This window comes from Hippichthys cyanospilos, chromosome 18 (assembly GCF_059441005.1).
Source record: "Hippichthys cyanospilos isolate Australia breed blue-spotted pipefish chromosome 18, RoL_Hcya_1.0, whole genome shotgun sequence".
Lineage (NCBI taxonomy): Eukaryota > Metazoa > Chordata > Actinopteri > Syngnathiformes > Syngnathidae > Hippichthys > Hippichthys cyanospilos.
In genome coordinates, this window is record NC_142386.1 from 2,866,557 (window position 1) to 2,886,511 (window position 19,955).

Sequence of the window (19,955 nt, forward strand, 5' to 3'; positions counted from 1 at the left end):
AGTTATTAAGTCTTTCGGTGCCAGGCGTTATGGGAAAAAGGAAACTTCTAGAGCACCGGTGTCAAACCCAAGGCTCGGGGGCCGGATCCGGCCCGCCACGTCATTTTATGCGGCCCCCCCAAATGACCTGTAACTTTTATTTTATTCCTTTATTCTTTTATCCCCATCATTTTTATTCCCTATTCTTTTTATCCTTCATTTTATTCTATTTTTGACCCGTACTCATTTGTCTTAACAGATTTAGCGTTTATGTCTTTGAGCTGATGGATTTGTTTTTATTTTTCTGTACAGCACTTTGGCCAACTGTGGTTGTTTTAAAGTGCTTTACAAATAAAGTTGGATTGGATTGGATCGGATATGTCTTTTGAACAAGATTTTGCTGGCTATATAAAATGAGTTTTTCATCCCTGTTTTAAATGACAATGATAAAAAGGCTTTAAAAAAACGGTAACAAATATTAGAATCACTTTAGGGCATTGTAATCAAAATATAACATGTAAAGAACCCTTTAAATGAACCATGTTAATTGTAGCAGTTGACAATATGAATGCAGTTCATTTATTTGCCTTGAGATGGTGCTGGTGCGTTGAGTGCAGAGAGAAACACCTTTGTAGGACGTTTAATTTGTACATTTTTATCTGCATTTCCAGTGATCCAGGAAACATTTACAAGTATATATTATTTTGAGCATGTAAGTTTACCTAAGTTTAGTTCGGGGTCATGCGAAGTGCTTCCTGTGTAATGGCATTGCCAAAGTGCTAACACCGTGCTAACAACGCCAACGTCAGACACGACAGCCCAGAGTGGTGTGTTACATATGTGTTTTTTGTATGTTATATGTTCAATGTTAGCCTTAGCTATTTGGAAAAATGAAGAATTCCTGTCATGAAATGAGATTCGCTGCTCGCTGGAGAAACCCCGTCGAATTGTCACGTAGCTCCTCGTGTGCCTTCGCACAGCCCCATTTGCGGCCGTTTCCGATAAATATCGATTTTCTGGCGCTTCGGATGATGTATGGGGCGCGCTTGCGTGCTGTTGGATGGCGTGTGTCTTTTGGAGAGTCTCTACAATTGCGACGTGATAGCGGCGGTATAAAGGTGGATTAAGTGGGCTAAATCCCCCCGGAAGGCCCAGGTAGAGAAAGGAAGTTGCGCTAATTAGCCCGATTGATTTTGTTTTGTTGCCGGGCTGCCTCGCGGGGGTCGGCGGGCCGCTCGTCATAGGCATTATGGCCTGCGCTGGTGCGACACTCCTTTTCTTTCTCCATCACTCGGCCCTCCGCCGCCACCGCTCGGCAAAAACACAACAAATGTGCTGAATGCCGGTTTGGCTGGAAATAGAACCGTATACCCCAGATAGCGGAAAAATAAATAAATGCTTTGTTCTCAGCCAATTAGGAGCCCAGGAAGGTCCGCTGGTGCCGGTAGCATTTTTTTTTTTTTTTTTTTAATGCTGAATATGTACAGAAGGGTGGCACAGATGTCAACATGAATAAATACAGCTGTATTCTCCACTCCAGATTTTTTTTTTTTTTTTTTTTGGGGGGGGGGGTATCTGGGGTATACGGTTCTATTTCCAACAAAATCAGCATTTTTCAGGTAGCTTCCAAGCAAGTAACGTTTTGATTGATCTGTCGGCCACATAAGCTGTGATTAGAAGCACAGATGTGCATTTTTATATCAGCTGTATTTTTACTTGCAATAATTACCGTAATGGGATGAGCAGTTAGCAGCCAGTAACTTTTGCAGCTAAGAGCAGCTCGTGTTAGATGAGCTCGTTACGGGGTTATTTTAAAGAAAAGAAGCGGGTAGACCGAACCAACGTCCGAGCCCGTCCTTGTTCACGCACAGGAATATTACCAAGATGCAGAGGATCGTGCGAAGGTTATATTTCCCAAATATAAGACGCACCATTAATTTTGGGGTCAAATTGTGGTAGTTTCAATTTTTTTCCATGTATGAGATGCAACAACCCTTTGGCAAAATTGTAGTAAAACAGAATCAATCTCATCTTTTGTATACTCTTCAAATTTTCTTGTTCATATCTAAGTTATATCACTGTAGCGCGTCGTTGAGCATGTTTCAGATTTCCCACATTGTGAGCAGTCAGTGAACTCCTCGCCGGTGGAATGTTGAATATGCAAAAAATGTTTATTTTCATTTCCATCGCGACGCATTGCGTTTATTTTACCATAAATACCCAACGCTGAGCAGCACCCGTGTTTCATGTTTATGATTGTGTGTATATGCCAAAAAAACGAATTTAATAACCGAGTCAAAAGTAATACCTTTTGTGTTGTCTCAACTGAATCATCTGGCGACATCGTAGCTTTTATGATCCTATATTCCTATATTCCCGTGTGCGAACAATAATTTTCCTTGTTTGAACAAAGATGAACTCGGACGGGGGTTCGGTCTGCTCGCTTCTTTTGTTCAACATAATGCCGTAACAACCTAAGCAGACAGGAGCTGCTGTTAGCTGCGAGGGGCAGGCTTATTTTAGAGAGATGTGAAAGGAGGCGGGAAAACAATCTCAAGCTCTCCCGATTCCCAGCGAGAACACGCAGGTAGTTCATTTCAAAAAAAGAATCCATATTTTCCATTTGCTTGGAAATCAGCAGCCTCCCTTATTCCCCACTCCATATACTGCATGATTAGGAACCAATTATTCTTCTAAATAATGGAGCAATCACGCCACAATAACGCCGAGTGGATTCTACTCAAACGCGACGCCGGAGAACGATGGCGCTGATTTTCGCGCTGGAGCATGCTGCTTTTTTTTTGGTTTTGTGTGTTTGTTTGTTTGTTTTTTTTAAATCTTTTTTTATGCCAGCAGGGTCACAAGTGCTTTGTTTTGAGCCACCGTCTCCTGCGTTCTCCTGATGGTTTGGGATGTACAAAAGAAAAAGGGATTTGTACAAGGGTGCAGCAAAAAAAACCAAAACAATACTACTCAAAAGTTTGGAAACACCAGGGAAAACACCAAACTTTTTGAAAGCCAGATCTACTTTTTTGGATGCACACTTCTGAAATGACAAATTTGCTCAAAGTATCAGTCTTAATGTAATATAATGTAATCAGAATGTTTTTTTTATTGCAGAGGGGTTCAACTGAACTTACATGAGCAAAATTATCCCAAAATAAATTCTGTCGCTCCCGTGGGCATGTCAAATAAAGTTGTACAAATAAAACGACCTACACAAAGTTAGCAACAATACAACGGCGCCATCTCAAGGCAACCAAACGAACTGCACTCATGTTATCAACTGCTTCAATTAGCATTATAAATTTAAAGGAATTAGGAGCGTTTTGTGGACAAAATTTTGAGTGTAATGCCTTACACTACGTGATATCAAAAAGTCATTACGTTACTTTTGTAATGCAAATTTCTTCCTAGCAACAGGTGGCCCGTGCGGACGTTTGCCTCTCGCTTGCATTTCCATGAGTCGCAATGTCCTTCCCGCTGCTTGAGCCACCTCAGCGGAAATCCCACCTAATTAATCATAACAAGATGCGGCCGTGTCGGGTTAGCCGTGGAGTCAAAGCCGCCATTAAAATGTATGAAGTGAAAGCGGCGGACTCGGCGGGGACTGGTTTGGGACCGGCCAGGTTTGGCCGCGGCAAATATTTGACGTCTTGCGAGCGGACCATCGGCTTCCCATTAAAATCTCGTCATGATGAGCGTCTGCCCTCCAAAGGAGTTTGATCCACACCAGGAGAAAATTGAAGCCTTCTTGTGCACCATCTTACGTCATCCTTTTTCTATATAGCTCATTTTCATTAGGCTCAATGGGGTTGCTCCCAGCAGGCTTTTTTTTTTTTTTTCTCTCAAGAGAAACACTCCTGAGTGCTCAATCTAAAATCCCAGCTAAGAGTCAGTGCTTTCACAAGTGCTTTCACTTTTTCCCCTGTGAAGTTTTTTTTCAGTACCTTCTAACTCTAGGCGCGTTACACTCAGAAATTCCAGGAAGTAGATAACGTCTTATTTCTGAAGAAAATTGCATCAACAATGTGTATTCGTAAAATATAATAGGAAAATACGACAGTGTATTGCAAAAACGAAATTAAAATTTCGGTTGCTTCATGTTCCAACTAATTTGCTACTAATTTGAAAAAAAAACACGACATTAAAAAGGATTCAGTTAGATTTGTCACAACTGTGTATTGCAAAAACAAAATTAAAAGTTTCGGTGGCTTCATGTTCCAACTAATTTGCTATTAATTTGAAAAAAAACCACGACATTAAAAAGGATTCAGTTAGATTTGTCACAACAGTGTATTGCAAAAACAAAATTAAAGTTTCGGTGGCTTCATGTTCCAACTAATTTGCTATTAATTTGAAAAAAAACCACGACATTAAAAAGGATTCAGTTAGATTTGTCACAACAGTGTATTGCAAAAACAAAATTAAAGTTTCGGTGGCTTCATGTTCCAACTAATTTGCTATTAATTTGAAAAAAAAACACGACATTAAAAAGGATTCAGTTAGATTTGTCACAACAGTGTATTGCAAAAACAAAATTAAAGTTTCGGTGGCTTCATGTTCCAACTAATTTGCTATTAATTTGAAAAAAAAACACGACATTAAAAAGGATTCAGTTAGATTTGTCACAACAGTGTATTGCAAAAACAAAATTAAAGTTTCGGTTGCTTCATGTTCCAACTAATTTGCTATTAATTTGAAAAAAAAAAAAACACGACTTTAAAAAGGATTCAGTTCGATTTGTCACAACCTGCAGAAAACCTACAGAAAAAGAAACACTCGCATAACCCCGCCTTCAAATTTGAGCATTGCTGAACTTGACAAAATATTGACGCATGTATGGAGAATGTCGAGAGAATTCGAGCAAATTCGTCTGACTTTTGAGTCTACTCGCAAGTACGCTGGAACGCACTTGTTTGCAAATACCTTCAAACGAACTAACCAGAACGCTGGAACAAGTACGTTTCAATGTATTTGCAAGCATGTGAAAAAGCTGAAAAAAATGTGGCGTTTTTAGCATTTAGCATGTAGCATTTAGCAAGCATGCTCGGCGCTCAAGTACTTTCGAACGTACTGGCAAATACGTTCGATCGGACTCGGACGTACGAACGTATTTGCGAGTTAAACCGAACGTACCCGCCAAAACGTTCGATCGGACTCGCAAATAAGTCCCAGCGTGAATTCAAACAAGATTGTTTTTGATAAGTTCGATCGGACTCGCTAATGCTCTCAAACGTACCCGCAGATTCGTCCGAGGATGCGTTGAAATGTATTGCCAAGTACGTTCAACCGGAAATAATATATTCCAGCATACTTTAGGCTAGATGCGATTTTTTCAAATGCTAGCTAATATAAGCTAGCATTTTGACCCGGGCCAATCAGAATGCTCAGAAGACCACGGCGCCAGTTGTCCTGGGTGCCACAAGAGCGAAGGGAGCTTAAAATGAAAAGCGACAAGGCGCACACGGAGACAAGCCCGGCAGGTTAATGATCACCGCGCCGCCGCCCCCCGCCGCCATCTGTTGGCCGTGTAATGGAAGCCTCCCCCCAGCGCCCCGCGCGCGTCTTTCCTCCCCGAGAGGCTCACGAGGTAATTTGGCAACGCTTGGCCGAGACGACGGAAACATGGGGAGAATGCTGAAAAGTCGGAGGTGCGGGCGACTCGCGCGGGTTTGCCGTTAATTATGAGCTCCGAGTGGCGGCGACGCTAACGAGGGCTGCAAAGGTTGGCGGGCATGACGGGCGGCGCTATTCCACAAGTTTAACGAGGGATACGGCGTAGGTGATGAAACACCTTCACAGTTATATTTAGTTTCTCAAAGTTATGCTTATTTCCGTTAGCTTGACTATGGTGTTTTGTTTTATGTGTTAGCAGTAAGCTAACAGACCTCCATTTAAACTTTCTAAACACTTTGGCTCATGTTAAAATGTTCAACTTCAACATTTGATCGGAGAAAGTTCAACAAATCACTATTTTCACAGGACTTTTTTCTTCTATTCACAGAATGGAATGAGTCAACTAGGAATGGGTGACTACTGAAAAGTCAAACAAATCGCACAAACAAATACTACTAAGAAACTTTAAAAAACTTTGGATTCAACAAAGATAATATTTGCCGCCAGCAGTACAAAACTAAAAAAATATTTATTGTTGAGAGGCTAAAATTCTGAGGATTTGGGCAGTTGAGTTCAATATGGTCTCAAAATAATTATTAAGAGAATTATTAAGAGTCAAAATAGTCAGTCTGAGATATAAATATATAAATCTTCAAATCCTCTGACAATAAGGTCGAAAGATTAAAAACAAACTGCTCGACAAATTGAAAATGAACAAAATAAAACATAGAATTTACGATCGAACACGCTGTTGATTTATTAAGCCAATTAGAACAACTCAAACTTTAATGAGGAAATAATCATCATACATGAATAGAGATAAAAGAAAAACAACAACAACTTTGGGCCGAACGGAGTTGGCGTTTTTGACCCCGCTCGTAACCGAGCGCTAACTCCTTCCAACCGCTGCAAAGAATCGTATTAGACTCGATGAATATTTGATAGGCTTTAATGTTTTATGTAAGAGAAAATCCCATGTAACCCAATTGAAATCATTTGCATTGCTTCCTCCTTTTCTTTGGCGTCCCCGGGAGATTTTCTACCCCGACGCCGAATAAACGCGCTATCATTGACAATCGAGGCTTAGCGTTTCGACGCGATTATCGACCGGCGTAGGCTGCGGCTACGGAAGACGGATGGACGCGCGGATGCGTGCGCGCGAGGGAGGCTACATGCTAAAAACGGCAACGTTCAAGCGGGTCCCCTCGGGCTAATGGGAGACTAATTAAGCTTCTAGACTCATTTGTGGCGCTAAACGTGTTGGCATGCTGGGAGACGGCAGCACGCTCATGCGCCTCGTATGCTCGCCGTCAGATAAGGACGCATCATTTTATCCAGTAGATAACATTTTACAAGGCGCCGTCTAGCCTGGTTCTCAAAGTAAGGTCCGCGGCCCCCCCGGCGGTCCCCGGTTGGACCGCAGGGGTCCATGAAAGAATTTGCGTTTTTAGTAAAGATAATTCATTTTATATTAAATTGTGAGTGTATTCGCAACTGTTCAGTAAAGCAATCAATTCAAGCAGTTTAACGTCTTTTGTAATAATGTAATAATTAGAGGTCGACCGACACGGGTTTTCCAGGACCGATACGGATGATTAACTTTGATATGGCTGAAAAGTAACACATTTAATTGTTGCCAAGATTTACAGAGATATTCATAATTCTGCCCCCCCCCCCCCCCCCCCCCCCATACAGTAGAAGTTGTGGTTTAGCTCATTTTTTTTTCTTAACCAAAAGACATGCTTGGAAATGTTACTTTTAAATTTAACCGACACATAGAGGAAGAAAATAAAAGCATCTGGCGTGTTCTTTATCTTCTGCAAAGAATGCCTAACGTTACTGCACCGTAAGTTCTTATTTACTGCCCCCTGGTGGCTCGGGTGCAAATCAATGCTTAAGTATCTGCATTTTAATGCCCGGACTCGTGAAAGTGAAAACGTGAAAATACGTCCCTGGCATTGAATGTGTTGATTCAAAGTTTTTTTTTTTTTTGAGGGGGGACTATTTGCATGTAAAAAAAAAAAAAAGTGCCTCTACTTTCGAAAAATTCCCGCGAAGCATTTCGGAACGAATTAATTTCGGAAGTATTGATACGGCTGCACTTGGTATCGACGAGTGATCAAACGTAAGCGCTCAGTCATTTTTACAATAAACGGCGGGTGACTCTAGGTATTTATCACCATTAGGAAGAAAAAATTTTTTTTACGATAAGTCAGGGGGCGACGGAAAACGAGCACGCTCGCCGACTACGCTCCGACGCAGTCGGGGACAAACGGAGACGCGCTAGCAACTTGTGGAAGCGTCTCCGGCGGCCTCATTACCCATTTCACATGAACACACAAGCCCGGGATATGTTGATTGCTTTAATAATTCAAGCCACGCGTCTCCCTCCGCTCAGCCGGCAGCTGCCGTGGAAAGCCAGCGCAAGCGTGGAAGGCGTTTGCAATCAACGGCCGCCTTCAAGCAGATTGATGCAAATCTAGCGTTTGGCATCGTCCAAAAGGCCTTCGCAACCGTCGTCGCGCCCGTCAAAAAGATATGACGGGACGTTGCACTTTGGCGACAATTTTGTTGAAGGGGTAAAATATGAACACAACAACCAAATGGTTGGATGCACTTTTTTTTTTTTTTTAAATACGTGGTTTGTTTTTTTCTGTGTGTTTTTGTGTAATTTTGGGGGGTTTTCAGAGTCTTTTTTATTTTATTTTATTGTTTATTTTTTTTTAGAATATTTTGTTTTACTTTAGGCTTGATTTTCCTTTCATTTTTTAGATTTTGTTTTTGTCTGTTTTCTTTTTTCGATGGAAAAATATTCCAAAACGGGGAAAATGAAAAAAATACAAATAAAAAAAAGTATCCGGATTATTTTTTTTAAAAACATTATTTCTTATTTTTATTTGATTTTTAAAATATTTTTTCTGTGTGTTTTATGTGTTTTATTTTTCGGTTTTCAGAGTCATTCCTTTTTTTAATTTAATTAATTTAATGTCTTATTTTTATTTGATTTTTAAAATATTTTGTTTTTGTCTGTTTTCTTTTTACGATGGAAAAATATTCCAAACAAAACAAGGAAAATGAACAAAAAAAGAGAATCCAGATTTTTTTTTGTTTTTTTTTAAAAAACATTAATTCTTATTTTTATTTGATTTTTAAAATATTTTTTCTGTGTGTTTTTACGTATTTTTTCGATTTTCAGAGTCATTCCTTTTTTTAATTTAATTTCTTATTTTATTTGCTTTTTAAAATATTTTTTTCTGTATGCGTTTCTGCATTTTTTATGGTTCTCAATATAGTTCTTTCATATGTTATTGTTCAATTTTGAGAATATTTTCTTCTTGCTTTCCAGGCAGTCAAGTTTTCTTAGCAGACTTTTCTTCCCCATTTTTTTTTTATGAAAAACAAGAAACATATTCAAAAACACCAATCGAAAATGTCACCTTTCTCCTATTTAAGGGAAAAAAAAACCTACTAAAAAAATAGCTGTCCTCTTTCCGAGCTCAGAATAGTTTCTTCTCTTCAACAAACGGAGTCTCATCGAAACCAATCCAACCGCCGTTATCTCCATTTGAGATCTTCCTCACGACATACGAGTGGAGAAACGCTGATCTTGCGTTTTCTCTACAGAGCTTTGTTCTTCTTGTAATAAGTTCCAAAAAGACCTGCACGGATGATTGACTGCCATTAACGTGGGAAAAAAAATGAAATTGCTAGCGGCAGCGGATTTGTGAAAAGTTCACCCAATTTCCCGCTCGGTGCAAAGAATGGCCGCGTCTTCTCCAAAAGGAAGAGCGGGCGGCTCTTGAAGATCTCCAACCTGGCCGGTCTGCAGCTCTTTGAGGAAAAGGTCACAAAGCTAAATAATTTGCTTCTAGTGGGAAGCGCACGGAGGTCGTGCGGCTGGACTTTGGTGCAGCTGTTAATTAGTGTCAGTGTGACGTCGCGTATGGAGCCATTATCATAAGGCCTCATGGGAGCGCACTTCAGGCGCCCATTATTGTGTAGGAAGGGACATTGCCGGCGCATTAAATTGCCAGAAGGCTTTTTTTTTTGCCCGTGTGTGCGCGCCGTCGCTAGGCTATTTTTAAACAATGCGAGGATGTGTGAGAGAGAAGGTCAAAGGATGAGGAGCACTTCTGAGTTGTGTTCTTGCATCAGCTGCCATCATCATTTCCAGGCCAGATTCCCCCCCCCCCCCCCCCCCCCCCCCCTCACTTGATTTACTATCATACTGTCAAAAAAGAAAAAAAATCAACTACCAGTGAAAAGTAACTCGCAAAGTTGCTGACACTTGCCAAACTTTTTATTTTCGTTTTCTTTTTGAGAGCGGCGAAGCGCGACATCTTCATTTCCTAACAACAGAATGTGAAAAGGCCCAAACAAAGTTCAAGTTTGGGGATTCAACCTGGTTTTTCCAGAGGAAAAAAGATGGATTGAAAAATATCACAATCCACCATAACAAAGCAGGACTTGCATGAATTTAGTGTTTTTTAGCACTATGCCCGCACCACACTGCCCCCAAGTGGACAAATGTGCACACAGCAGAAGGAGAAGCACAATGTCCATTCACTTAAACCCAAAGCAAGACGTTTTTTTTTGTTTTTTTTTGGAGAGAAAGGAACACTTTAAATTTGAATTTAAATTTCGAGAAAATTATTTAAGGCTGTGGATTTCAAATGCAGGTGCAAGTATCTAAAAAAACACGAAAGGATCATTTTTGCCGGCATCAGCAAATCTACTGTAATGCCGTTAAAAACAGCGCATCTTTTCAAATTAAGAGCAAATTTATTAGAACATGAAGAAACATCAGTAAATTGTGTGCTCGTGACTCCTTTGCTAAATGTTTCATATCTTTATTTTTTAAACATTTACATGGTCGTTGGTGATACGATATTTTTCCAGGCTTTATCTTTAACAAATATAGTCGATAGAAGATTAATAAATAACGATTGGAACCACATTTTTTTCTTTTTCAGTGCACTTTGCTGAATCTTGTCTGAGGAGATTTAGGACGCCGAAAACAACTTGGCCCAAACCCAACATCATTTTCCCATCTTCCCACATTGGCATCAATATTTACCAAAAGCTTTCTCGAAACAATGTAGCTAGCTAAAAGTATTCCTCTTTTGACGCATACGAAGAAAAAAAAAAATATGGTGGTGGCTTGCTTGTCTGAACGCTTTTAGAAAGAAGCCGATGAAATATGAAGCGGGAGCCGGGGGAAAAAGTAGCAAAAAAAAAAAAAGACACAAAGAAATGACTGGCAGCAAGACGGGCGTGAGCGCTAGCGGCGTGAGCGCTAGCGTGCCGGAACGTGGCCCGAAACACGTCGACTAAATATTCAATCCAGGGAAATGTGTCAATATTTATGTCCTGGGAGGAGAACGGGGCAAGTTTGGGGGGAGACGAGCGATTTCTTTCTTCCTTGTCAAACTGCTTTTACATCCGTCCCCAGCTGGTCTCAATTCCATTGGCGGAAGACATGTCCAAGTCCAAGTTGCTAAAGGCTACGCTAGTCACTTTGCATTCAGCTGCTGTGTGGCGAGTAGACTTTGATTTGGTGTTGTTGAGCTAAACGCTCCCAAGGTGCCGACGGGACCGCCGAGCACGCTAATTAGCTCGTCTCGTTCCACCCGCTGATTTTTGCCGTATATTAGGATCGCACTCGGGGCATCCCATAATAACTTACAGTTAGCGATACGACTCATGCTAATTGATTCATCTGCCCATCTATGGATGAATTGGATTTTTTCGTTTTACGCGCATTTATTCAAAAACATGCCCTGATTTCAGATGGACGCAAATTCTTTTTAAAATGAGAGAAAAAAGCTTTGAAAAGACGATTTGAAATTAAAAATAGATACTGATGGAAACATTGACAAGGTATTCCATGTAAAAACAAACCCAATGTAGTCAATAAAGAATTTGAAAGTGGAAGGTCTAAACACATAAAATGCTTTGTCACAATTGTAATAATAAAAAGACACGTCCACCGGCCATGATGTCTTTTTTAGGGCGGGAACCTTTATGTAAATCTAAGACTTTTAAAATAAAAAAAAAAGAGAGGATTCAGAGAGGCTGTTTTAGAATTGTACTCGTGCAGTCCTTCTCCGTTCTCCTCATGCATGAGAAAGATCTACCAGTTGAACCTGGCGTAAACCACACCCTCCATCAGAAAGAAATAAAAGACAAAAGAGGGAACAACGAGTTCCAAAAAAAGCAAAACCGTTTGACTCAGATTGGGTTCTTGGTCTTTAGTTTCTCTTATTGTTAACTGCCAGATTACCGTCTATTCGCTAGCATTCATCCAAAGTCAGATAAGGGAAAAACCGCTAAGCAGGCAAGACCGGACCGTCTCGGGTCGGTCTGGGGTCTTTCTCCTGATGCGACTTGCCCGGTACATCTCTTCTTAACCGGATGCTCCGCCCCCCTCAACCGTGGCAGAATAGTGGCTCCACTCTGACGACCGAGCTTCTCGGCCTATCTCTAAGGCATAGGTGTGGAACTCCAGTCCTGGAGGGCCGGCATCCTGCATGTTTTCCGGTTTTCTTTCCCCAACACACCTGATTCAAATAATTAGCTCATTAGCAAGCTCTGCGGGAGCTTCGAAATGATCCCAATCATTTTTTAGGTTTTTTGAGGGAAAAGGTTTGAAAACATGTAGCATACCGGCCCTCGAGGACTGGAGTTCCACACCTGTGCTCTAAGGGATAGCGAGGACACCCCGCGGAGGAAAGTCATTTCCCATAGCTCCCCCCAAAATATGTCCCAATAGCTGACTGGGCGAATTTCGAACAACGCTTTACGTCGGCTCTTGAAACCGAGCTTGTAACTCCTCCAAAAAAACAGCAACCGGCGGCTGCCAAATACGGTTTCTTGTTCAATCTGTCATTTTTACAGCGCGTTGGCAATAAACGCAAGCGGGACGCAATCTGATATCGCGCCTTCCTGTCGCGTTTCATAAACCTGTTTTCGGGTCGCCGATGGAAACGGCTGAGAAATATGCGCTGGGACGGCGATGATCCCGAACTGGATCGGCCCGGGCGCTCGTTTGCGGCCCCGCGTACGAGGCGGCGAGCGATTACTTCCGCGATGCGGATTTGGCCGGCGGCGCCGTCGCGTCAAAGTTCCACACTCGGATGCTTGCGACCGGCATTGCCGAATGAATTTCACGGGCCTAATGGCGCAGTAATGGATCTAATTGAAGTGCTTTTGTCTCTGCGGGCGGTGTGAAAATTGAAAAGCGAGCGCGCTCCGAGAGCGGCTTGAATAACGAGCGTGCTTGTCCCCGCCCCGCCCGGGGAACAAAGCCCCCAAATGACAGAAAATGCTCCCGAGAACAAATTGGCAGTAAAGGCTTACGGGATGGGAGAAGGGACATTTTTAACCTCGGCGTGCACTCTATTCGTCTGAAAAGAACCGCTGCTAAATTTCGCCACTCAAATAGGATCAAATAGTTTGGCGCAGGAAGCGTGAATTCCACGTCAAAGTGTGAAAACGAACGCCATAGACTAGGGCCGCGCCAAAATAATAACCACGATTATTTTGGTCAGTCGGTATTTTGGCAGTAACAGCCTGTTAATGCTCGATCTTGTTCAGCCGCAAACGAAGGCGCTTTCGCTTAAAACGAAACCGCCGCTCGTCATTCTACGTCTACGGAGTGACGGCGTGATATGATTGCATTTTGGCAACGACTCTTCACGACTGACAAGCGGCGGGCTGGTAATGTCATGTTAATGGATGCAGGAGGGAAAGAAGAAAAGAAAGGAACTTGTCAACTTGACTTCCTTTAAAAGCTACCTGTGGTGCTACAAAAGAGGCTGAAAAAAGAAAGTTATTTCACTCTGCGTGTGCAACGTACCCAAGTCAATCAAACATTAATGGCTGTTGTCAACACGACTCGAAACATATCAAATACGCACGTCAAAGTTCGACGTTTTTGAGAGCCCGGACAACCACAATCAAAAAGCTTTATGGATGTCAATGCATATAATAATAATAATGAAATCATGAATCCATTGTTACTCCTTGGTGCTACCAGGTCTTCAGTTAAAACACACAAAAACGACCGGATCGTTTCTTCACGTAATCTTGCCAACAAAAGAGACCAAAATATTTGACGTGACAAACCCACTGCAATGTTAGTTTTACAAAAGGTCGAAGCAATCAACTCACATTCTCGTATTTATTGCCACAATCAGGGTTTTGCGACGTGTGTAATGCTAAAAAAGTAGCGCAATTTCCCAAATATATGTATCTGTGTATAGGACGCACCTAATTTGGGCCTCATTTTCTACGTTATCGTGTATAACACACACCCACACATTGTCAGCAATGTAAAAACCATAGAAAAACAGAATAAATCTAACCTTAAAGTATACTGTAATTTTTGCGTGAAGTGTGTTTCAGATTTCCCACGTTGCGTGCGGTCAGTGAACGCCTCACCAGTGTAAGGTTGAAAGCGCTAGTAGCAGTTTTACCTTTTCCTTGCAGCTCGTCTTCATTTTACTATAAATACCCGAACTTGCGCAGCATCCACGCAAGTTTTTGGTTGTGTGGATATGCCAAAAGGCCGCAATTAATAAACGAGTCAAATGGAATACCTTTTTTTCTTCTCTAACTGGTGCGCTCTTAATTGAATTATATGGAGATGTCATAACTTTTATATGATCCTCTCTGTTTTAGTAATATTTCGCGTATGACAAAGAACGGACTCTGACAGCGGTTCGGTCTGCTTGCTTCTTTGTATGAAAATAATGGCAGCTTAGACGAGCTGCTGCTAGCTGCAACGGGAACTTGCTAACAGCCAAAAGACGTCAGCCCGCTAGCTCATCCCGATACGGTAATTTTTCATTTTCGGAATAAAAAAAAAAATCGGTTTTATACGATATTTATATCGTATAAAATACGATATTCAGCCAGTATAACATTTTTTGAACAAGGACCTTTTCACTTCCACACGTGGCGACGCGCTTGAACGGAGGTAATAAGCCGCGCATCCCCAAAGACATGGTTTGAAAAAATTGGAATGAAAAAGCAAGAGGCTCACCTCAGCGCGCGAGCGTGCAGACCGGGCGTCCGGCGGGCTATCCCTAATCACCTGAGACGAGGCGGCCGAGCGATCCGGGCGGGCCGCCGCTGAGCCGCTCATCCTCTCGGGGTCCGCATGGTCATTACGACTCGGCCGCCGTCCGCCGACTCCCGTCTCCCTTCGTCATCGCTTCTGAAAAGCCGGTTCAGATCGTCAGCGGATTACAAAAGAAAATAAAAAGAAAGGCTTAGCCGGCGGCCCCGACTCCCCGAGCGGCGATTGGGTCGGGACGCTTCGGTGGTAAACGACTGCGATTTAGCCAATTAGCAACGTTGCAGGCGGCGCCGGAATATTAGAAAAAGCAAAATGGCAATTAGTCACCAGCCGAGACGTCGTTGTGATGATGCGGCTTTATTTGACCGTAAACCGAAAATGTTTATGGTCAAACGAAGTTTTATACCGCGCGGCGCCTTGACACGATTCTGCTCCGCACACAAACTTAAAAAATACCATTTGCACATTTTTAGGTGTCGCAACTTCATGCACAGTGTGCTCCTCCGACTGCTGTGTGATCATTCTCCACTAGGGGGCAATGCTTCCTCACTCTTTTTGTCAATTCATCAAATATGTATATAATATGTATGTATGTATATAATACACGATTAATCATCATGTTTGGTCAAACATGTCTATGTAGTGCCCTTTGTTTAAACAAGCAGTATATAAACAAGGCTTCAAGGCTTGATACTTTCGAAAAATAATCTAAAATAAGTAATTAAGGTATATAATAACAAATTCACAAGATATGGCAAAAAATTGGCATACAGCTAACTTACTTGCTCAGTGCAAACCAATGAAGAAAAAATAAGCCTACTTAGAACCAAGCACATTATTTAAGACAATTTTAACCAATTAGCACTCAAAATATCATTTTCGGCCATTTCGATCCGAATTTATTCCAATTTTTTGCCAATCGGATTTTTCAATCGGGTCTCAATTGACAGATAGCACTGTATATATTAGGAACCAGGTGAGGAACTCAACGTCAATAAAATAATAAATATAGAATGGTAAATAATATATTTGGGAGAGAAAAATCGATGTTGTCATCCAAACATGTGGGAAACAATGCCCTCTAGTGGTAGCACGGCAAAATGCTTGCTTTGACTTGAAATCGAAAAAAAAGCGCTTGACTTTTTAAATGTTAATATCGCCGAGGATCATCTTAATTAATCGTGGCAGCCAATATCGCAGCCCTAGCGCGAGATTATTTAAGTTCCAGTTTAATTCCGTTCACATGCCGGGTCATTGTCCTTCCTCGCTGGAGGTCGCCCGTTCCCTCTGTGAGTTCGTTTCAGTTTCAACTTTTGGTTGCTACTTTGTATAATTTTGTTCCCTTTGCCTCCTGCATCTTTTCGGGTTCCCCTCTCACACCTCCACTCGCCATGCCCAGTCGTAACCCGATTTGCTTTATTCTCCCCGAAGAATTCCTCTTGAACGTAATTGAGCTTTCATATTTTTTTAATGCAAGGCCGATAGGAACCTTAGCTCCGAAAAGCTTGCTTTTCGATTCTGCATAAAAACACACACCCAGATGGAGATACGCACACACATGTACGGCGTTGACTAATTGGGGCTGGAGTGCGAATTAAGGAGCAGGTCAGGGCAGGTTAACGAAGGGAAGGGTGGCGCAGCTCAGCTGCAGGCTCCTGGATTCAAATTAACATGCGCCGCCACGGAGGAAGAGGAGGAGTCCAATATTTCTTGCTCCTGAACTTTGCCTGCCCTTCCTTTTTTCCATGCCGACCAAAATAATATATACGCATGGGGGAGGCCAACACCGGGGGCTAATTCCCCGACTAATTACTAATGAACTGGGTGTATTTGTGATTTGTATGCGTGCAAAATATGGCTTCCATGCAGTGTGTATCATAGGATTTGAGGTGTTTATTTATATTTAGGCGGAACGATGCACACGGTAATAAAATTGTGGGACATTGTTACGCCTGAGAGAGTTTATGAACAGGTATTTTTTATAGGTGTCGATTTGAGGGAGGCTTATATTTTTTAAGGCAGATGAAAGCGGAACTTGCTACCCATAGTGATAAGGCGAGAAGAAGACATTTTATGTTTGTGTCAACAATAATTCTATCATTATTATTATTTTTATCATCTAATGTTTTCTCTACCTGTCAACTAATTTAAGCATGTTAGTAGGGCACTGCAGTATTTTTTATTGTCATTATTTATTGTTTGATTTGTATTTATTGTTTCTCTGTCAACTAATTTAAGCATGTTACTTTATTATTTATGTATTTATTCTCTACCTGTCAACTGTTTATTTTTTAAGTCATTTATTTATTGTTTCTCTACTAATTTAATCATGTTAGTAGGGGCACTACAGTATTATTTAGTTTTATTTATTGACTGTTTGATATTTATTTTTTTATTGTTTCTCTACTTAACTAATTTAAAAATGGTAGTAGGGCACTACTGTATTTTTTCAATTACAGTATTATTAATTGTATTTTTGGTTTGTATAGTTTTTTTCTCTACCTGTCAACTAATTTAATCATGTTAGTAGGGGCACTACAGTATTATTTTTTATTTTTATTTATTGATTGTTTGATTTTTACATTATTTTACATTTATATATATATATATATATATATATATATATATATATATATATATATATATATATGGCAACCTTGCATTTAATGTGCAAAACTGCTGTGCAGCGACATGAGATGACACGCCGACCGCCATCGTCTAATTAAGCAGGTGGGCGGCGGCGGCGGCCATTAGTGTCACTCCCGTAACCAAATTAATAGAGGCACGGATGAGAGAGATGTGAACATAAACATCAAGCGCTCTTTCTTTGCGTCCATTTCTCCTTCAACCGTTCGCTTTCACATCTCGCCGCTCACTTTCGGGAATGCGGTAACACGTGATTCCCATTCCTGACACACGCACGTCGCGGCGTGAATTCAGTCACGGCTTGACCTTTGGCGGCAAATGGAGATGCGGCCTCGGCAAAAGGTAACATGTCAACATGGCTCCTCCCTCTCCGCGGACCTTGTCCGACTCGTTGGCCGAATGAAAGGTGTCCCAAGGTCTCTTTTAAGAACAATCTTGACTGAAACGTTCGGATTTCACGCAAAAACTGGTCCTTGGGCTCTACGGCCACTTCATTTTCTACAGAGCCGCAAAAACGTGGCTCGATTGTCAAGAAATAAAAGGACAAAGGATAAAACAGCTCTAAAACATAAATTTAAAATCGTTTTTTGTAAAATATCCAGTTTTTCTAGATTATAAAAACTAAATAAAATACGTATATAATACAGATTTGTTACAATAAGAAACGATCACCATGCTAATGTTACAATAACAAACATTTACCATGCTAAATCAAAATAAATACAGCACAGCAATATTTTTAAAATGATTTATTTGAAATTAATTACCATCGAGGGATAGTAGTTTCTTTCAAATCAGTCATTGAGCTACTACGTGTATTGATTGACTCTTTCAGTGCCACGGACGACAATTCTCATCTTTGAAAATAGTAATGAAAATAACGAATAATGAAATCCTCCTCAAATACGTTTTTTTGTGGAGGGTAGCTGACACCCTTGACTAGTACTTTTCTAGAATTAAAACAATTGAGCACTGCAGTGATAACTGTGACCACTGGATGGCAGTGTTGCCACATACTACACGTACCTGTACTTCTAAGTAAGGAATGGATATCGATCTTTCACATGATACCCCCCATTTTTTTATAGATATAGCATATAATATTCTGTCTTTAACTCATTAAATGTTCAAAATATCGCATTTTTCACCATAACGCCATAAAAGTACCAACTTGCGCTATGAACATATTTGCAAGGTCCTTTAAAACGAGTACGGCAGTAAAAAATGTGAACTCCCCATCAGCGTCGCCACTTTTTTTGTAAACCCTCAGAAAGCAAAGAAAATGTTTGGCATGCAGCTACTGCATCGTTGAGAATATTCATCAGGAGACTGCGGCACGTTTTGTTGCCGTGGCTGAACGGCAAGGAGGAAGCGCGTTTCTTTTGTGTGACAAGGTGCGAAATCATTCATCTAGTAAACACAAGACGAGTGAAGGGCAAAGCTTGACATAAAACAGGTATCACCAAATGTATTCTGTGATCTCCGCGGCGTAGACTGCTGGGATAGCGCTGCCGGTTTAAAAAAAAAAAAAAAAAAAAAAAAAAAAAAACTTCTGTGAGTTTGGGAGGTTTGCATCCGCTTTGAAAAGAAAGAAGCTAATCCCCAAATCCGGGCTACATTTATCTGCTGGAGAAAAGCCCAGCCGCCCCAAAAAAATTAAATAAAAAAATAAAAGAAGATGGATGTCTGTGGAGTTGAGGCCGCTGAGAGTGTGAGAGCATTAAGAGCGTTATCTGGGATTTGGACGCATCCGGCACGGGAGGCTGCGACAGCCCGGCTGCAGATGCCACACAAACGGCAAAGTGGGTTCCGACGGGGCAACAACGATTTAAACATTTCCAGGAACGAAGAGGAGGTCGGTTGCTACTTGCTAGCCAAAGCCACGACAAGCGTCGCCAAATTGCCTCTTTGTTGTCAACAACGAAGATCATTTCTTCGGTGGACTTTGATGCATTATGAAAAGGAAAACACGGCTTGACTTGTCTCCTTCAGCGCTTAGGCGTGTGCTTGAACGAGCCGGCGTGGATGTCGGCAGGTGGGGGGGTATAAAACCAAGGGCAACCTACCACGCACTGATCCCAACAGTCATCACTTGGGTAAAGAACATCCCAAGTAAGATGATCAGCAAAGCATTTCCAAAGACCTCCATTTCAAATAAATTGGACAGGACAAGACTAACTATGGAAGAGAAACGAGGATGCTTGAACAGCTGACGAGGAGATAGGAGGAGCTATTCGGCGTGTCAGTCATGATGACTTTTTGAGCTTTGCGACATTCAAAGAGCCAAGCAGACCGAATCAATGTCTGAATCCATCTGTGTTCACAAACGGGAATTAAGATGAGATTTATTCTGTGCTTAGAATTATTCAAGCATTCCAATTTTGGATTGTCCATTTTCCTGTGTTGTCTTATTTTGAAAAATCTGCTTTTAATCCGCTTCGTTTCCATACCAATCCTCTTCTTACATCTATCTTTAACATCACTATCAATCTTGGGACCCGTGGCTAACCAATTCAAGTTGGAATTAAGCGGCATCGTAGCGACCAATAGCAGACCAGTATCTTAGTGTCACGTTGCAGCGCAGGCAGTTTGACGCAAACAGAAAATAAGAGCAATGACCTAAAAACGC

The 19,955-nt window shown here is 41.4% G+C and overlaps 1 protein-coding gene across 2 annotated transcripts in view; it reads right to left on the reverse strand.

Annotated features, from left to right (window-relative positions):
• Positions 1–19,955, reverse strand: part of sgcd (sarcoglycan, delta (dystrophin-associated glycoprotein)) — a 111,091-nt gene that overhangs the window by 59,130 nt on the left and 32,006 nt on the right. The window contains exon 2 of one of the 2 annotated variants that reach the window (XM_088441049.1): positions 14,696–14,818. In XM_088441049.1, coding sequence (XP_088297175.1) covers positions 14,696–14,746 — 51 coding nt within the window. In that variant the 5' untranslated portion in view covers positions 14,747–14,818. Of the gene's footprint in view, positions 1–14,644; positions 14,819–19,955 lie in introns of both variants that reach the window. The other variant, XM_088441048.1, reaches the window with a different exon arrangement.